Raw genomic sequence first — 21,119 nt, 5'->3', positions numbered from 1 at the left:
GCCCAGACCAGCTAACGGAAAGGACCTGATTGTGTCCTCACCTGGCGATACTCCAGTCGGGCTCGATCTTGAGGATGGTGGGATCGTCAGAGTAGTTGAACTTAACCTCTGGGTTCCTCAGCTCGGCAGAGTTGATGTCCACCATGACCGGAGTATTTCCCGAGATCTGTCCTGATGGGGTCACACACACTATCTCCCTGTTGCTCCGCCTGGAAGAGCAGGAGATGAAAGAGATAGGGAGGACAGGAGGGGGAGAAAAAAAGAGATGTTACTTTCAACAGTCTCTCTTAAAGGTGAGTGTGTGCTTAAAACCAGAAGATCTTGAAAAGGATTTTGAGTATTTAGGAGCTGCCTCTCTGACAGGCTGAGAGACAGACACACAGAAGAAAATCTCAAGCAAGTGCAAGGGACCAAAAAAAAAAAATCCTACTTCATCCCTTAAATAACTCATACATTATTTATCAGCTGCGACAAAAGGCTTGCAGACACATGCAAAATGGTGACACAGTTGCCTATACACAAGGCTGACATCTTTCAGTCGGTCCAGCTGTGGTTTCATCATCCGAATCACAGAGTGCTGTACTTCAAAGCTCTGTCTCCCTTTCCTTTTCTCTCTCTATGTCTCTCCTTCCCTCCTGCGCTTTCTCTGGCTGATAGATCTGAAGTGGCAGATCAGGCTAGTCGTCTCTCTGTGTGATGTAACTCCCTCCCAAGCAGACAGGCGGCCAGCTGTGACCTGCTGGGAAACTTTGTGCCACTGCCAGAAACTTTGTGCTCCACTCCAGTGGCTCATTCCCTCGTCCCCTCCCCAGAGACACTGCTGGCCGAGCATCGGGAGTATGGCTACCTGCGAGACAGCACATGAGCGTGTGTGTGTGTGTGTGCATACCGGTGTGTGGAGCAGGTGCTATGGCTCTGAAGAAGTCTGAATTTGCATATAAATAAAGTGCAAGTAGAAGATTAACATTGTGTAAGTATGTGTTTTGTGTCATTTGTCGTCTGCTAACGTCCAACAGTGAACTACAAGTGTGAGTAAACGGGTGTGTGTGCATTATGCAGGCATGGAGGCAGGAGGCGCTGAGTGAAATCCAGAACAGGAGTAGGAAAAGCTGATTGGTACACAAATCCTCCTCCGTTATCTGCCGTCGGAGTGAAATCCAAAGAAACATGGATGATGGAGAAGGTCTAATAGCAAAAACCTATTTTGGAGGATTTTGCGGAGAGGTGGAGTTGGGTTTTTGAGGCAAAAGAAAGCAAAATAAAAAAAACAGGAGCATTGGTCATATTTGTGGGACAGAAGCCTGCCTTCTCCCATGAGGCAGTTTGGACTGAAGATAGGCGAAGGGAATAAATGAAGGGGACGGTTTAAAAAATACATAACTAGTGTTCTACATTCCACTAGTGCTACGTTTCCATGGCAACCATTTTCACAACACTGTCGCCGCCGAGAGCCCCTGTGGTGCCGCGTATGTATTTTTGACAAGGTTGCGGCCACACAAAAGAAAGCCAAGAGGGGATTCGAAAAAAAGGAAGAAAAGAAAAGGAGAGAAACGGGTTTGCAGAAGGAGATAAGAGGATGAGTGACTTGGGGTAAATAGGTTTTGATTAAAGCGGAGGCCCCAATGAATACAAAGACACATTATAGAGATGGACTCAACCAGTTCATTACTTTGGCCATAAAGGTTATTGCTGCTCAGCGAATGAAAGGCCAGGACTATTAAGTTCACCTTTCTCAGGATGGGCTACAGAGCTTTAAATTGGCATTTACTTTTTCTTTTGATATGATATAAAAAGAGCTTGATAGGTCCAAGCTCATTAGTTTAACCTGTCACTTGTTGCCTGGGAGAAGGGAACCACTATAAAGAAACACCAGTGATACAGAGATCTTGCTCTAAAAGAGAAACAAGAAAGAAAAAACACAAACAAACAATAGTGCCTCAGTTCCAATGGAAATATCTATTGGAAGACTTTTAAACTGTTCTCACTGTGAGACTCTCTTTCGCTAGTCGGCCTAGAAATTCCTATATTTTTACAATAGTTTCTGCATTCTCTTCTCTGCCATCTGCAAGACAGCGTACTTGAGTGGATTGAGTCCAGAGCTCAGTTTGCTGTCACTTTTCCAGGAAGGGACTCAAGCAAACAATACAGTTCCTGGCTCAAGGAATTAGAGTCATATCAAATTGGATCTTTGTGTCCTCTTCATGAAATCCAGGCACAATCTCTTACAGAGTGAGGAACAGTGAAAAGATAACGGTGGCAGATTGTTCTAAAAACTAGAGAAACAATTCAAACATGAGTTAAAAGCAGGAAATATGTGACTTACCAATTACCAGCAACACCATATCATTCCTTAGAAATTATAGTCATATTCCTGACAAAAGGTGGGCCATGCACTTAGATCACTCACAGCTAAATTGAACAATGATATCAGCTTCCCAGAGAAAGGCTCCACTGTCATTCTCTCAATTGCTGTGAATTACTGCAGGTCATCCTCTTGCCAGCAGCGTTTTCTAGACCTTCCGCAAATCAATGGCAGCGACCGAAAGGTATTTTTTTTAAAACATGGAACAGGGAATTACTATAATTATCAAAGCAGGAAGAGATGGCATGTGGTAAAGGTAAAAATGGGTGGATAAATCATTATAACTTGTAATTGTCCCCCGAGGAACGCAAAAACAAACTTTCCTGAATGACACCATTTCTTTTACAATTTGACCCTGTTTTTCAGTCACGAAATCAGCTACGTTCAATGTTCAAGTCTTGCAAAAGTAACACTACACGTACATTGTTCTCCATAGATATTTAAATAATTGTATACATGTTTTCAATCACTTGTATCACTTCAAATTGTTATCAACTATGAGCTAACAAACAAACATACATTTTTTACATAATTTGGATTTGCTTACTTCTCAAAGCGGCATGCGTTGAGTCCTATCTTCACAGCTACAGAACTGCCTGCGTTGAGATTACTGCCTTCAATAGTGATCCTTGTTCCTCCAGACAGCGGCCCAGTGGAAGGAATGACCCGTGTAAAGTACGGAGACTAAGGAGAGACACAGGCAGAGGAAAGGTGAATAAATCATGGCTGCTGGGCGCCTGAGATTTCCAAAATAACATCAAAATACATCCAGAAATCTTGTCTTTGCTATAATTCGATCCAACACACAAACTTACCACAAAAGTGAAGGCCTTGGTTGAGATGGCTTTGTAGTCTGGGTGAATGCAGTCCCTAACGCACACTTCTACCTGAGCCTCCTGCACTCTGTAACCTGTTGCATCATTCAGCCGGCACACAATCCTAAAAACAAAGTGAAACACAGAGGTGGAGAGATGAGTACGATAATCACAGCAACACAAACACATGTGGGGATGTTAAGAGATCTGCTTCCATGTTTGCTTAATAATGAGATGGAAGGAAGACAGAGGCCAAGTTAAGAAGGTACGAGGGGGAAATAATAAACTGCTTCTAAAGCCTCATTCATAAAGATAACAAAAAGCAGTGGGAAATTGAGTGTGTGTGTGTGTGTGTGTGTGTGTGTGTGTGTGTGTGTGTGTGTGTGTGTGTGTGTGTGTGTGTGTGTGTGTGTGTGTGTGTGTGTGTGTGTGTGTGTGTGTGTGTGTGTGTGTGTATTAGTGCGTACTGTAGAACCATAAGCTTCACACTTGGCCCTGGGTGCTGGCTGGCCAAATGAAAATCCACTGGAGAAATGATTGAATGAGGGAAGGAGTGGCGGTGTAGCCCGAGGGTGAACACACACACACTCACACACTTCCTTCATGTTTCACACACTGGAGACACACTTGACTGTTAATTAGCCACAGCGAAGGAATGAGACAGAGAGAAAGGGCGATAGTTCAGAGGAGAGAGGGAGAAAGAAGGAAAGAGAGAGAGAGGGGGCTAAAGTAGGAGAGGCTGATTAATTGAACGAGCTCATATCCTGCGCATCTCCCCAGCTTCCCTCCCTCCCCGAGATGAGTTATTCACTCTCCTGCTTCCATCCTCCCTGCAGGTGGCCATGGCAACTGCGGCCACAGTGAATTTCACATTCCGATGCCATTTGTTTCCATTGTTTTTATTTTCTCTTTCATTTATTCCCAGGTCTCCTACTATGACATGATTAAAATGCTGGACAGCTCTCAGTTAGAAACTGCGGCTTCGCTCGCCTCATTACTGCACAGATGACAGGTGGCTACATCGAGGTGTTATTACGTGGTTAGAGAGACAGAAAGTTCACAGTGCATTTGTAAGGATAACAACATTAGGAATTATACCTCCCTCAATCAAATAACTCTGGTGGAATTTGATGGTTAAAAATTAAACATATACCAAATTGTCAAACTGAATTCCCTAATAAGGCAATAAAAACATTATACCAGGTTCTGTTTTTCCTCACTGCCGGCAATAATTGACTTTTCTCAATGTGGAATCTCGTGAATATTTAATGACAGAGGTGAATGACAAGCCTACTAATACTAAAAAGGGCCAGAAGTGCTGCATTTTCTTGCAATTCAATTTGCACAGGCTGGATGAAGAACAAGTGCTTTCAGAGAGAAAGAGATAGCCAGAACAAGATACAAAAAGAGTCTACATTTCGCCCAACAGTCAGTGCGGCCCCTTCTATTCCCCCCCCTCCACCAGCTGACCTTTGATCTAGGCTGTCAGTCCCGTAACCCTGTCCTGTCTCTTCTGCTGCAGATCTGATAGGGTCACGGGAATGAGGAGAGCAACGGACCACTAATGCCAGCGTATGGCTAACATCACTTTTAATTAGCATGACAGCCTCAGTGCCGGCCACACCCTCTTTTACTGCGGTGCTATGGCAACTGGCCAATGCAGCGTTAAGGGGTTGACGGGGTTAAACATAGACACCTTGGTGGTTTTGGATTTGATCGCTAGGACAAAATTAACATGTGGTGAAGAAATAATAAGAACATCCTAATATTACTCCACGGTTCCATGCCGGAGTGAAAGAAATGTGATGTTCTGCGTCAATACAATGGATGAGGTTGTAAATTAGAAATCAAGGCTGACATGTCACTATGATATTTCGACACCCGTCATCGCAGACGAGAAATGCAGAGCATCGTGTTGTTGTGCCTGTCAAATCATCAAAGTCATACAATTCTTAGTTTCTTTCTTAGTGAGGGGGCAGGGAAAACCAAATCTGCTGGGACTGTGCAGCAAATGGAGCATTTGTGTACAAATGACAGTTACATAGTTGGAAATGGAATATTTAGGACACCTCCAGCTGTGATGAGCAGCCCCGATTTTTCCTCACCCTAAATTGTATTTTCTCTGCTTCTAGATGAATTTAACAGAAAATAAAAATGGTTACTTATTTAGCAGTTTCACTGAAGGCCCAGATTTTTCTGGGTAGTTATTGTATGGCAGTGCGTCACACTGGCTGTTATTAAGTATATTTTTCTCTAGTCTGAATGAAATCTAATAACTCATTTCCCATGATATTTATCAAGAGACAACTAGGAACTTTGTGTGTTTACTGCCGGTAAAAAAAAAGAAAATACTACTTCAGTTATTAAATGGGAGTTAAGTTCACCCAGCAGCAACCATCTTGATTCTGAACTTCCCAGAAATCAGTAAACATCATTTAATCAGAGTGAGCGTTCACATGACAAGCTTTCATCTGTGGAGGAGTTTTATAGAAGATATGTACGGCCCACTTCAGATGCCATTACATTTCTCTCAGAACGGGCCAAATTCATTCTGAAGGTGATTACATAAGGTAATATAACTCTGATGGAGCTATCATTTTGATTAGTAGTGATATAAAGGGTGCACTTAAACTCAGCTACTGTCAGATCTACATGGACTGCACTTATCTACTGGCAGTACCAAACACGGTAGGAACTGGTTTTGTTTGTAAGAGGAGAGTGGAGTTTAACCGGTGGAGTTTTCACTGAAACAGAGGTCTGAGAGAGAGTTGCAGTGTAGTGCCAAGCACTCAGTGTCACATCAATATTGGACAAAGACAAGCATTGGAGAAGAGAGTCTTAGAAACAGGGAGGCCGAGAGTGAGGGATGGGAGAGGACAGATTGAAACAAAGATAGTGTCAACGTACTGCTCAGCACTGATGTATTGGTCCTCCTGAGGGTTGCAGGCCACCTTGCCGATGCGGACTCCGTTCTGGATGTCTTTGAACTGCAGTCCAAGGTTCTCCCCCATGATGGTCAGCATGGTTCCTCCCTGCCGGGGTCCCGTCTCCGGAGTCAACTGGTTGGAAGGAAACATTAGAAAAGGACATATGTTAGCCAGAACAACATATGGGACGATCGATTTTTACCCAAAGCAGTACATCATAGAAAATATATTACGTGTCTGCATGAATGACGGTTTACTTAAGTCATTATGCTCATCTCCCATTCTCAATGAATCAGATACTTGCTAGCTCATTAAGAGAGATGAAAAATGACCTCGGATCCATTAAGTCCACCTCAACTCAGGCTAACATTCCCAACCTGCCAACTCACACACTTAACCCGGACCCACCCATCCAGCCTTCACTTACATCTCTCATTTGACCTTGTGACGATTAATCTACTGAACACAATTACTGCACACAGCGACCTCTGCTCCACATATTTCCCCCAGAGGTCTTTGAAAGGTGTGCAGAGGTGCTAATGGCTACCCAAGGCTAGCCCAGTCGCTAATCACAGCCCCATTCATCCAGGCAGCCACGCAGACAATGGCTCCTTTGGTAATCAGTCATTACTAGCATAATTAGGGCTAAAGCTAATTGGATTAGAACCTGACGTGTGGCGGGGTGGGTCATTTGTCGCAGCAGGGTGGGAGGAGGGTGAAGGGGATGAGGTGCTGGTGGAAGGTTGTTTTGGAGAGGGGGTAAGGTCACTCTTTGACCTGGCTTGCCACAAAGGAAGCATACAATGGATGATCAGTGATTAAGCCCCTGTAGGACAGCCATTTTAACTTTTCAGTACCAAGCTCCAAGTGCACAAAAACATATATCCAAATACATTTTTTGTTTTGTGTCCATAATAAAGTAAGTGTCGATATATAGCACACAATAGTGAGAGGGGGCTAAGTGCCAGAAAAGCATTTTAAAAGTATTTATGTAGTAGCAAAAGCTCTGGTCAAACCAGAAAGGCAAACAGTAGAAGTCATTTGTTTGTGTTGCAAAATCGTTATACTTGACCAAAGTTCTTGGCCAGAGCACCATGTACAGTATATTGACTTGTCCTCTGTCTTCAAGCCCACGGGTAGCAACAATTCCAGTGAAAGGAATTGGTAATAACATTAGTATTACCTTTGCCCGTTTCATTTGTCAACACCCTTTGTGGAACAGGTCACAACAAGCCTAAAGAGTGCACTGGTGCCAACGTAAAAAATGAATAGTTTGACATTTTAGAAAATAGTTTAATGTGCAATGTTGCTGCAAGTGACACAAGAATACTCTCACATATGCACAGTGAAGACGAAGCTACAGAGCAGATGGTTAATTTAGCCTTCAAGCATGTGTGTATGTTGACCATGTGTTAATTAACTCGTTAACTCTCCAGACATAAGGTAATAAGGTATATATCTTGTTAACTAACTTTCGACAAGAACACAAAATATATATATTGTCTTTAGGTGTACAGTATCTACTGTTTCGCATATAAATTAGATCCTTCCACAACTTTATTCCTCCACCTAGTACCTGACAATTATCTCCAGTCTAACATCATTATAGAAAAGGTGGCGGGCTGGTATGAGCCACAGGTGTTCAGGACGCCACTAACAGAAACACACAAAGGGAACAAAGCCCAGTGTCATGCAGGCCAGAACTGAAATGCCACAGTGATATAATTAAGGAGTGTTTTCCATTTTACACCAGCTAGGCTTTTGATGAACATCCCTCCTTGTTCTCTCGCCCTTTCCCTCTTTCTCTCCGAACTTGTGACTTTTTAATCCACTCTCTGTCTTTGTCTGAATGTATTTATTTTAGCTGGAGACTGAAAGAGTGAGTGGCACACAGTAGTGCACCAGCCACAATCTTCAGATATGGTAATCAAATCTGTGTTTTTCCTACAGCACTGGCTTATCAACACACACACGCACATACATTCACACGTTGTTACATCCACCACTGAACAACACAAACAAAAAGCCCTTTTTGATAAAAGCCACCAGCCTAAACACTCTCTCTATTCTCCTCTTGCAGTTGCGGCGCTCAACACCCATTCAAATTCCCTTTTTCTCTCTTCCTCTCCGACTTGTCCTGTTGTGTCGGAGGCTTTGTGTGAGGCCTATTGTGGCCAGAGGAGCGGCAGTGCACAGATAGCATCTGCTAGTTATAGGAAGAGGAGGAGGAGGATAAAGGGGAAGCAGGGGACACAGAGAATGACAATATGAGCATGGCACAAGGTTTCTGAAGTTTATCTTTGTGTAAGACTCTCAAAAATGAAAAGTCACAAACAAACTAATGGAGGAAATAAAGTGAGTGATGGCAGGGATAACGTGGGCCTATATCACTAAATGTTTACAGTGAGGCTCATAAAGTCCCTACAATAATAAAAACTAAAGTGGTACTGAAGTTAAAATCCTACTCGGGCTAAACAGATTACTGTAGCTGAACATTAAAAGCATTTTTAAATGGTATGAACATTAAAAAAAAATAGCTCAGATTATAACATAAGGGCACACATATAGCTGTAATATTCCTTTTATAATAACACATCAACAATGAGTGAAAAGATTTCCTCAGCCTTGGCTTGTATTATTATTTCTCTCAATGCTGTAGCAATTACACTTATTGTTGAGCCCTAAAACACTAAACGCTAATCACAGAGGCCCTGTCAATAAAGGTATGTAAAGAAAAAACATGTGTCTCAATGCAGGCTGACGGAAGAAGGAAGGAAAAGAGGGAGATGATAGAAACATAGGTTACATGAAGCATAATTGAAAGGGAAGGAAAGGAAAGGCAAATGGTTGAAAGAAAAGAAGGGGACAAGAAAAAAAAGACATGGACAAGAACATAGAGAGGTAGAGAGGGATACAAAAAGTCTGGTAAAGGCCAATATTGGAGTCTAACAATGCATGCAGGAGAAATCATTGGCCGTACACAAGCTGTGAAACTGCATGACGACGACAAGATCACAATGAAGCAAGAAAGCACAGAGCTCTGAAGTGTCCCACATACTTAAACACAAAAAATGCACACATCACCCCCCAACACACATAGACACACACACTGGCATGGCCTGTGTTGTTTTAATTGGTTTCTAAGGGCTAGACGTAATGCTCTTCCTGTCCCCTAGGAGAAGGCAGGCAGGAGATGATGGATGATGGAGGGCCACGCAGCATCCAAGGCCAGTACTAGGACACTGCTGCACTACACTGCAAGACAGCACAGTGCGTGCGTGCGTCACGTGTATGTATAGTTGTGTGCGTGTGTGTGTGTGTGTGTATGTGTGTGTGTTTGTAGTTGTGTGTGTGGCTCTGATTTTGAGGATACCACACAAGCCATGCATTGTATGCTGTAGCTTATCTTTTTTATCTCTGATGTTAAACGTTTTACATCTGAAAATAGGCTTCTCAGAGTGTGTGTGTGTGTGTGTGTGTGTGTGTGTTTGCCTTTGGGAGCCTGAACAAGTGTGCTTGTGCGTGCTTTCTCACACAAACTGTGTGTCTGCTTGTTGTGAAAGGAGAACTAATTAATCTTAGAGCACAATGTCAGTGCAGAGGAGAAAAATGCAGCACAATAAAAATAGCGCACTAACAGCCCAACAGCTAAATTATTGGTTTAAACCCAATCATTCTGAGCCTAAAACATAAATTGCCATGTTTGGAGAACAGTGCTTAGGTGCCAGAGACATTGCTTGAACGGTACCCAACTGCACACTATTGAACAACGTTAAATGGGCATTAGCACACTTGGAAATGACACCAAATGGGTTCAACGCTTGCTGCTCTGAGAGCTCTGGATAGCTGTGTGTTTAATGTGCATGTTGTTTGCGCGGTCACACTCCCTCTCCAGTGGAGTTTCCTTCCCGATCAAACACACATTCTCCAGTCCAAATGAAATATGCGGCTAATACGCTAGCTTATGGCCACACAGAAGCTAGCGTGCGGCAAAATATAACAAAGAACACATTTGTGTGGTGGATGTGATGCTCTTTGGTGATGAAATGGCAGAAGAAAAGAAAGAGCTTTTCTTTGTCGCCTGCAGATGTTCTTTTAGCAATAAATGTCACATTGTAAATGTCAAAGGTGGAGAGGAGAGGTAAGGCTGGCAGTGTGGGGTGGAGATAACGCCTCCAACAGTTATATCTCTCCCTTCTTCTATTCTTCTTTGTCTCTTCGATGTTCTCAAACCTGCAGTATGTTTCTCCTCCTGCGGTTTTTGAAGCTCGATACGCCTGCTTCTTTGACTGCCACCAACATCTTGCCCTGAGGCCAGGATTCACCCCTCAATATGCATGCAGGAGCACATGCTTGCGCACACACACTCATCCCCACCTCACCTCTTCAACCACCCCCCCATCTCTCTCATACATACACGCACACAAAACCCAATTGCCTCTGTACGCTTGTTTCAAAGAGATAACCGAAGCGAGCAAGAAGAGAGAGAGAGTATTAGCGAATGGATTTATCTATGTGCCAGTGCCCCAATTATCCAATATCTCCATTACGCATTCAGAGAGACGAACCCGTGTCATACAGGAAATGTTCTGAGGGCTCCAGCCATACAAGTCTGCATCGGTGAAATGGGCATGCATTTTAAACCATACATATATTTCACACTAATTTAAATAGAGAGGAATGTCCCTCATTTTGACTCAGATGATTGTTCGTCTGATGTGAGATAAAATTAAATTAGCAGAAAAGGGCAAAAAATGTGTTGAAAGCTGGAGGAAAACCAATGAGAGGAAAGGAAAGACCAATGAGAACGAGTGAAAGGCTTGAACATTTAGACACGTCTCACACAGCGGTGCGTGGCTCTTTGTGTGTGTGCATGTGTGTGTCTGTCCCAGTGGAGAGCTGTAGTGACAGTGACCCAGGTCACAGTCAGACGAGGACCACCTCCACGGTTACCCGGTGGAAACAGATGGGTACGCCACGGTGTTTAGAAGCCTTAGCTCGCCCAGCCTGTCAGATGCATGCGTGCACGCACACATTCTGTGCCCATGGTGGCACACAATTAGCAGCACACTTCCACACTCGGTTTCTTTGTCACCCTTTTGCAAACACACACCCAACAGACAAACACCCTCTCTGCCTACTCAGGTGTGTTTGTGTGTATGTGTATGTGTATGTGTATGTGTGTGTGTGTGTGTGTGTGTGTGTGTGTGTGTGTGTGTGTGTGTGTGTGTGTGTGTGTGTGTGTGTGTGTGTGTGTGTGTGTGTGTGTGTGTGTGTGTGTGTGTGTGTGTGTGTGTGTGTGTGTGTGTGTGTGTGTGTGTGTGTGTGTGTGTGTGTGTGTAGCCATCATCTCTAATCATGTCTGTGTGTTCAGTCTTGGTGTGTGTGAACTGCCTCCTCCTGGCCGACCCATCTGTGTTGTGGTTGCCGTCATGGTGATGGCTTCTAAGTTGTCTATCCTTCCGACCACCTCCCCTCTACCTTCACTCGCTGAGGCCAAACTTTTAATTACTAATGAGCTGATTTTTGCAAAGCTTAGATTCGTGTCAAAATGCACGTTTTTAGTTCCACAGTTTTGTCCAACAAGTAGCTAATATAACCTTGTCAAAAAGGGCATTCTGTCGCTTGAACCCCCTCCCTTTTTACTCCTGCCCTGAAAAATCCTTGACTTGTTTGTTGTTTACGAGGTCGAGTTGCTGAGCAACGCACACCAAATAACAGCTGAAGTGTCTGCTTTAACTTTAACATACAGAAGGTAAGAGAAGGGTTTCTCTATAGCTTGAATTTAGCAGCTACATGTAATGTTGATTTAAGAGTGGGCGGTACCCTGGTCCCACAGACCTTGGGGTGTTAATGTCTTGAGACGGCGTCAGCTAAATTCTTCTGGCAATAAAGAGGTTCTACTTTTATTTATGTATCTAGCTGAAAAATGTACATATAAAATCAATTTCTGCTCTTCTTTTTTTAACCCTATACAGTATGTAAACTCTGGATGAAAAAAGCAATATTGCCCTGGAAAGCTCCATGTTTTTGTAATAAATCAACGGCACTTAATACTTTTAATCCAATTTAATATTAGCATGTGTGTACTTGCAGGGACTCATGTGCAGTCAGGAATGTGTTACTTTGCTGGGCTTCAGGAGCATACTGAGCTGAAATATGGAGTTGTGTGCTGAGCCGCATGTGTTGCTACGATCGTGGCTTACCTTGATGATCTTGGGGTGCGCACAGCGGCTGTTTCCTGTGGTGGCGTGCATCCAAGAGCTCTCTAGAGGAGTACACTCCTGCCTCATGGAGCACTTCTTCTCCTGTACGCACCAGCCGCACTCAAACCTGGGGTTCGCTTTCAGACACATCCCGCAGCTGTCCCTCAGGGCGTAGCACTTATATAGGTGGGCTGGTGAGGAAAAGAAGAAGAAAGGGACAAAAAATGAAGGGGGGGACGAAGTCAATGAGAGAATAATGTAACTTCACCATTCTAACTAAGTGCATATTCTAACAGCCTGAGTTGTGGAAAGGTTTAAAGATCAACCAAATAGGTCCATTGCAAGTTTTTCAAAGACAATCTGAAACTTCTCCAATGTCACCAAGTCAAGATACTATTTCCCAAAGGCCTCAGGATTGGAGCAGCAAATCTTTTTTTTTTTAACCCGGATCTCTCTCTGCTATTCCATCCCCAAATCCCATTGGTCATGGAGCAGCTTTAAAGCAACCCTGTACCAATTACTGTCTGTTAAATGACTCCTCTCTAATTACATTAACATATCAGTATTTTAAGTCAGTATTGCTCACCAGATGATTATCGTGATTGAGAAATGGGGAAGGGGCTGGTGGTGAAGAGAGATAGATGGAGGGGGGCTGTGGGTCGCCTCCAGTTGCACTTTAGGAGATTTACACTTGAGATTTACACAATGCAGAGACACTGATGCGTGCCGCTGATATTGTGCGATGTCAATACTGCTGCTTCTAACAGATGCCATTTAGAAACACTTTGTCTCTGGGAGTGCCACTGACTGTCAAAGCATCCTATGTTGGCTCTATAAATATAAACACCCCATTACAGGGGATAACAGTGGGGTCCCTATGTTCATACACACATGTTTGGTATAGGTTACAAACACATACATATTACCAGAGTCAGCAGCCAGAGAAATATGTGACATTTTAAACTTCAACAGCCTGCATTTAGACTACAGGGAGTGACATCAGTAAGTGGAACAAAGTGACTGTGGTGTTATCTTACATTACTGACAAAATGGCAATGAGCACAGCTTCACAGGCTTTAGAGATGTAACATCTTCTAAACTGAAATAATACACACAAATCCTTGCTGCGTCTTTGACCATCAAAGATTAACAAACAGGCAGAGAAAATGCAGTTCCCTCTGTACAAACTCTTTGTGTCATAAACATGAAGTATCGAACGCAGTGGTAGCTGCAGATTATGTTCCCTCACAGCTGGAGAATAATGTTACAGACCCCTGCTGTGCTGTACAGGCCACAATAATTATGGCGACAGCATCGTAAGTACGGTCCTATCTGTAATTATATCCAACAGACATGATCTCATTGTCTTCTCCAACGAGAGCGAGGTGTGGTTATACAGTGGTGTGCAAATTATAATGCTGCTTAAATAGTGGATATATTGTACAAACAGTACTGCACACACTGTTTATAATAATACCTGTCAGCTAAAGTGTGTACTTCTGGAACTATCACAATAGGGGTTATCTTGCAAGATAAATTACAGTACAATACAATTCAATGTGTAACAGTGTGAATTGCAGGGAGAAGTTCTAGTATGCCATCTTAACATTGCCAAATGCAATGCAAAAACTGTAAATTGTAAACATCGTTCAACAGATTCGAATGCTCTGTTGCAGACAAAATGTGTCTAATTTGCTCATTGTCACACTGCTTTATCGGTCAGCTAGCTACAGCTGTGAGATGCTACCACTACTTATCTGCTACCTAATAGCAATGACAAAAGAGTCTCGTGGGGTAAAACCAGAGGCTCAGATATAATGATGAGTCAATATATGTATTAGTGAACACAAATGACTTGGTGTACAGTACGTGTCCTCTCTTTCAACTTTTGTGAGTGCCAGCATTGGAGTAGGTTCCTCCAGTTGCAAAGTTTAATGTTGATACAACACATGAACAACGTGCAAACAGTTTAATGGAGAACTATTCCAGTATGTCCGTACGCAATTACTCACAAATACAGAGTAAATAACAGAGTTAGAACCCTTTACAGACCAAGAATATCAATTGGAACGGTTGTGCTGGCCAAGGAGTTTTAGTCCAATATAAATGATTTACTATGCAGTCGGAGCTGATTTTTCAAAGTCATAAAGCTATTGTATGTATAAGTTCCTGCAAGTTTTGAGTTCTTTTTTCTTTAAGATGCTGCGTCATCCATGTTTTTAAAAAAATGTGATGGATTATCTACAGTGTCTCATGTTAAAGGTTAAGACACATGAAGAGATAAAAAAAAAGATCAATAATCCACAACAACACATTAACTCACCTTGGATGTTGAACGGGTTGTCGATGACAAAGTTTCCGTTCCAGACCACAGACAAATTCACCGGCAGGTCGCTGATGTCATTGCCCTCATAGGCATACTGAAATAGAAAAAGAACAGAACTCACTTATTACCTTACAAAATAATTTCCTACATGAATAACATCAGTGTAAGACATTGTAGGTGTTTTAATTAAATATTCAATCAATAAAAGAGAGAGAATTCAAACATTGAGAGCAGGCTCAGTTCAGCTAGTGGCTGCAGTAGTGTCATACACTGCAGTGCTCACACAGCTGAAGGGCCATAAAAATGAATGATGAGAGACAGGCTTTATAGTGATTTTAACACGCAGCACATCCTCCGCTGCCTGGCGGAGCGCAGAGTTGATTAAGAGATTGGAGTCCCCATCACTGCATGACTCATTCCATCCCAGTGATGAATGAAAAGCCTTAATATATCTCCAACAATAATATTCTCATCTAATTTCATTTTTGCATCCTGAACTAATAAGAGTTGAAATGTAATTGACTCGTCGACGGCGTAAATGAGTTTTATGGAATTGCTTTAAACGAGACAACAAGCTTCAAAAGCGGCGATGTGATGGCGGTGTGTAAACAGCAGTAATAGCAGAGAAAGAGCTCCTGAGAGAGCCCCACCACGCTCCCAACTCATCATTTATCAACGACGATTATCACGGGCAAATAAAATGCCGCTTTAGAAGTTACATCCTCTCCCCAATCCCCACCTCACGTACACATAGCAGCCAGACACTGAGGTAAACACACAATCATGTGAAAATACTTATTCATCAGGAACTGAACACCCTCAAATCTGAGACACAAATTAACGAATCCATTCATTAGCCTTCTTTCATACTACATTAAACAGAGGCTAGATAGCGAGAGAGTGTGAGCTGGTTAGTCTTCAGTTGGTCCATGCTGACCTAATGTCTCGGTCAGTCAAAGGGTGCACAGTCACTCTCACTACCAGTGTTATGGTCACTATCTCTGATGGCCTCAGGCTGAGAGATAGCAGGACTATTCTCTTCTGGTGAAGTGGCGATAAAATCCCATGTGTAAACCCTATCCTGAGGCTTTGGGGCCCTCGCAGATTGAATCTAGGAACATCTTTGCCATTATGTGATATCAGCCACTCCAATGTGAGATGTATCCTGACTATCTGTAATAATAGAGAATTGGAATGTATTTGAGGACCGACAAAATGTGCTTAGAGAAGATAAGGAAATGAGAGGACACAGCAATGTTACAATGTGTGAATGGCGGATGAATTCATTCTTTACTTTTTACTATCGGATGATTTACATTCAGCGGGACCTGAAGGCAGAGATGCTAATATCAAAATTAAGGAATATGTCTCCATGTATCTTAAAACTAGTTGTCTGCTTTTAGGGTTTATTTTTTGGGGGAAATTATTTTCTTTCGGTTTTTTCAGTAACAATTCTGTGCTCTGATTTATTTAGTAGCCATGCACTTTTGAAGAGATTTTTTTTTACCCCCGAGTAACTTCACCTGATAGCTGGCCTGCAGAGTATCAGACACATATAACTCACAGAGAAAGTTACAGTAACTCTCACAGACAGTTACTGTAAATATGATATATAGTAAAGAAAAGTGCAGGAAATAAGAGTAACTAAGCGAAGAGCAATGGTTAAAGACTGGAAGATGTTTGGAATGGGTGATGGGTTGGAAAGACAGAGGTGGAGTGAGCAGGGGACACGTGGAGTGTGAACTGACATTTAAAAAAGGAGGGTGAAAAGAAGGAGGAAGGAAGTGAGTAGGAACAAGCGGTGGGGAGAGGATGGCACTGCAGCGAGGGTGAAGGAGAAATAGCGAGGGCGAGATGGATAGAGAGAGGTGATTGTGTGTTATTCTGTGGACACCATTCATTTACACATGGAATAAGAGGCCGGGGCTGGCCTGTAAGTGCCTGAGCTGGTGGGGGCTAAAGTGAAATTGGCATTTTCAATTTGTTCCCTGACATGTCTGCCTTGGTCTTTTCACACATTCCTCTGCCTCACCCACTCGCGCGAACCTCCATTCCAACCCCTCCTTTTCCTCTTTCTCTCTCTCCATCTCATTATTACTTCCCTCTACCTGTTTGCAAACCTCCTCCCCCCCAATCAATCTCAGTCGGACTTTCTCTCCCCTACCTCCATCCCCCGGAACGCCCACAGTCAAACAAGGAAATATGGAGCAGATTCCTTTATCACATATTCCAAACATGTCCAGAAAAACAGCACATGTGCACAACATCACACTATAAATATGCATTCTGCACACAGGACAGTTTCCAAGACACGGATGCCAGCGAATGCATCAAAGATGGATCGCAGACTCTAAACAGGAAATAAATTATGATGAATAAAAACACATGAAAGCGCGGGAAGATAAGACGCTCACACAACAACACGTGTTTTTGATGTCAGCTATTATTTCTCTCCACTGAAGTCCGAGCATATGAACTTCTTCAATCTGTCCTTCTTCCCCATGAGACCACCCAGTCTGCCTGGGAACAAGAGCATTTCCTCAACGGGTAGAGATGGAGAGAACATGTGAGCGTGTCTAATGCTGCGCTCACATTACAGTTTAGGAACTGGGGTAGTTACTATAGTAACGCAGTGTAGGCGGGGCGATCGGCTTTTTGGCGGGCGGAGCGACGCTGCACTCAACTGCCGTGACGTCATCTTCAATGCGACACAACTCACAAAACACACAACAACAATGGAGGATGTGGAAGCCATCGTGTCTTGCTTCTTGGTATGTGGTTTTTTCTTCTTAGGTTCACTTTTTTAAAAAATGCTGCAAGGTTCACTGTTTTCAAAAATACTGCAAGCGTCCCTTAATATATGCGACACTAGGGATTAAGTCGTGCGAGAATTGTGACGATTCTCTCTGACCAATCAGCAGTCGTCACTAGTTTAGCATATTCCGCCCGGTTGTTGGCCTCGATAGAACCACGATTTAGTCGGGCCAGAAAAAAGGTGAAAAAGTAGCCCAGGGACAAAACTAGGCCAAGTGGAAGCGCAATCAAAAACGGCCCGCACGGCTCGGCACGCTTAAAGTGAGCTCCGCGCTGCAGTGTGAATGCCCCATAACTTAAGTGTGTACTGTATATGCACGCGAGAGAATTGAGGGAGAAGGAAAGGAAGAGGGAGGGAAGAGGATCGACACACGTGTAAGTAGAGAGAGAAAATTAAAAGAAGCAAGAAAGTGATAAAGAGGGAGAGTGAGATTAGAAAAAAACAGATGAGACGGATAGGATTGAACAGACACTGAAAGGCCAGAGAGGCAAGGGGAATAAAGATGGTAAGGTAGGAAAGAAACAGAGACAGCAATACAAAGAAGGGCGTTATCAAGCTAAGGGAAGATTTATATTTGACCATTGTTTAAGCCAATGAAGGTGTTTGAAAGTAGAAACTACGCAAACAAAACGAGGCTTGCTTTGCTATTAGATCAAATTCATACACAGAATATGCACAGTGGCTTAAAGTTGAAGTAGTCAAAAGCCAAAACAGCAGCAGTAGCAGCAGAGATTAAGGTCCATTATGATATATTTTGCATGAACATTGAATCGAGTGACTGCTCGTTAAGTGAAAAGGCTGTTAATTGTTTGAGTTGGCCAGAACGACAGAATCCAAGCTATGCCAGCTCATAAAACGTTGGACAGTCTCTATAGCACGGGAGGCCACACAAGCTGAAACCAGAGCTGAACATTCCTCAGGTGGAATGGTTTTGGTAAGGCTTGGCTATTTGGCAAAACATTTGTTTTTTTAAGTGTGTGCCGGTAAAGCATTGAATAGCTTGGTGGTTTTTTCAAGAATCTGACTTCCAACCATCTTGACTCAAACTCCCCACTTTCAGATCCCAGAAACAGAGGGAAAGTCTATTCATCATTTAAAAGATATCTATCATGTCAGACAGCAGGAGCTTAATGTGGATTTTCTTTATCTAATACACAGCCAAATATGTGGTTTTCTATTGTATCCATCACTCTTTTTCAGCCATTTTAACTTTCCTCGCTGCTCTGTTATATCCTCTCAGGACCTAAGACAGGCTACAGTAAAAGACACGGGGTCAAGCTTTCTTCCACTTCTATCCCAGCTTCTGTGATGACCAACCAATCATAACATTGGCTTGATCCCCCTCTGGATTACTTGAGAGGGGCCAATTCCACTGATAGAGAAATAGATGATGGATGCTTGAGGACCTCTTAACCCCCGCTTTACACCCTGACATGTTCTGCACTACACGCCGGCTAGAGGTTTGGAGGTGCTGACAGCTAAAACAACCCCGCCTGCCCTCTGTCTTTAAAAAAAAAAATCCATGTTACAGGTATGTTTCATTGTTTGCACATCCATCCTCAAAGGGGGTGGAGAGGGGGATCTGGGAACTGCTTGGGTATGTACCTCCTTCACTCAACAACATCATGAATATTTAGTTAGGGAGAGGCGTGTGTGTGTGTTTAATGGGCAGTAGAGGGTGGGGACTGAGCCATAGGAAAGGTTAGGTTATGATCCAAAGCTCTTCTTCTCTCATTGCACCAAAGGCTTATTAAACTTTCATACTGAACCAGCATTGTTGCACAATACGCAGTTCAGGGAATACACACATGCACCGCTAGCTTACAAGGTTTATTCACTGCACAGCAGATTCCAATATGAAAATGCAAACATTAAGCAGGTTACTCACTAAAAGGTCACGATTTGCATGTGTAAAGGAAGGAGAAAACATGAATAGAGCCACACAAATCACTATGTTTTATATTCAGCCATGTAATCCCAATATTTGAAATTGTATCCAATGATGGTAACGCTCTTTGTCTACAGCCTTTGACTCCAAGGGAACATGCAAGGCATTAAAGAGATTGAAGAGGAAAGACAAAAGTAAGGTTTGCTAGTGATAAGCGTTCTTATTTGGTTTTAACAAATTATTCAAAAAAGAGAGAAAGAGACGTATATGTTAAGTTAAACAAAAAATTGAGAGTTAAAACTACAGATGCCAGCTGGGCCAGACCTTTGTCTCTGAAAGCTGAAGAAAAGGAGGTCGGGATAGATGGATGGAGAGGGAGGGGTGAAGGAACGCATGTATGAAGTAACATCGGGTACCTTGTGTGAGGGTCATGGCCTGATAATTAGTCATTTTGAAAGAGTGTGCAAGCTGGACAGCTAAAAATACAAGAGTAGCCCAGGGCAAGCCCATACCTGGGACAGGATACGTTACCCTCTTCCTCGTTCCTTTCTCCATAAAGCTTTCTCAAGGTTACAATGCCAGTTATCGGAAATAAAACACAAATATCAATCTAGAGAATTCAAGATTTAAAATTGTTTTATGTCACGAAAGTCACATTGGAATGGTGCAAAAGTGGACACAGAGTGAATGATGGCCCATATTAAATGTGTTTAGCCATTCTACAGCAAACAGTGTGTGTAAATGTATAGATACACAACAGTTCCCTTTAACACATACACACACAACTTCCAGGCAGATATGGCTTCCTAATCAAGGATCAAGTGGTAATCCTTCCTATAGCTTAGTGAGTGTGTATGTGCATATTTACTGTATGTGTGGGGTCAGGCGGTGTGGAATCAGCCGCTGCTCATAATAGGGGCCTGTTAGCCAGTGCTAATCGCTAATGCTAACAGGATTGGAGGACATGGCCGGACCCAGTTACCCAGCTTATCTCTTGGACGCACACACACAAACACACATGCGTGCATATCCGCTCGCACACATACTTTCTTCATTGATGGAAAGAAGAGAGAGAGGAGAGTGGGGAAACTGCTGGCTTGAGGAAAAAAATAATGCTGCCATCGCCAGTCTTTCTTATTTTTCCGGCCTACGCATTAAGCTAGTGTAAGCTTACTAGACTTCTCCCTGGACAATAGTTTGATTTTTGGTCGTTTGCAGAAACGTCAATATTTTTTAATATCCTCGCCCTTTTTCCCCATCTGTCAACTCATGCCATTCTTCTGGTGGCCGTTTTCCCCTCACAAATTAAACCGTTCTCTCACATAACTGCTTTTTGTTGCAAGCCCCAGAGCATCTATTAACTTACACATAACTGCAAATCTGCAAAAATCTTAGTGGCCTGCTCTAAGAAGCACTTTGAAACGAGTGGTTTAATAAAAGGATTGTCACTGATTGAGCTACTAACGAAAAATTAGATTTAAAAAATGTACACACTTTTCCCCAGGCTTGGGTCCTTTGGTGTGGAGGTTTTCGTATCTGCCGTCACTACTGGAGCAACAGTGGCTCTTGCTGCTTATGCGACAGAAGCCAGTATTACAAACAAAGATATTTTGCCACTACTAAAATGTATTAAACATCACATCTTGTGTGCCGGACTATTGTCGAAAGATCTTTCCATCACAATTATTTGTAGTACTCCCCGATTAATATCCTTTATTACGTTTCTGTCAAGTTGAAGTCATAAATGAAAAAGGGATACCAGTACCATTTACACTGACTT

The 21,119-nt window shown here is 42.8% G+C and overlaps 1 protein-coding gene across 2 annotated transcripts in view; it reads right to left on the bottom strand.

The window, feature by feature from the left end:
• plxna1b (plexin A1b) overlaps positions 1 to 21,119 on the bottom strand; it is a 185,604-nt gene that overhangs the window by 29,765 nt on the left and 134,720 nt on the right. For both annotated transcript variants that reach the window (XM_079684908.1, XM_079684909.1), the window contains exons 11-16: positions 14,634 to 14,730; positions 12,311 to 12,501; positions 6,085 to 6,236; positions 3,178 to 3,301; positions 2,910 to 3,046; positions 42 to 209 (exon numbers count right to left, since the gene is read on the bottom strand). In XM_079684908.1, the coding sequence (XP_079541034.1) occupies positions 42 to 209; positions 2,910 to 3,046; positions 3,178 to 3,301; positions 6,085 to 6,236; positions 12,311 to 12,501; positions 14,634 to 14,730 (869 nt within the window). The remainder of the gene's footprint in view (positions 1 to 41; positions 210 to 2,909; positions 3,047 to 3,177; positions 3,302 to 6,084; positions 6,237 to 12,310; positions 12,502 to 14,633; positions 14,731 to 21,119) is intronic.

Source organism: Notothenia rossii (genome assembly GCF_949606895.1).
Source record: "Notothenia rossii genome assembly, chromosome: 5".
Classification (NCBI taxonomy): domain Eukaryota; kingdom Metazoa; phylum Chordata; class Actinopteri; order Perciformes; family Nototheniidae; genus Notothenia; species Notothenia rossii.
The sequence above is the reverse complement of the archived record's forward strand: the minus strand, read 5'-3'. Positions and strand labels throughout refer to the sequence as shown.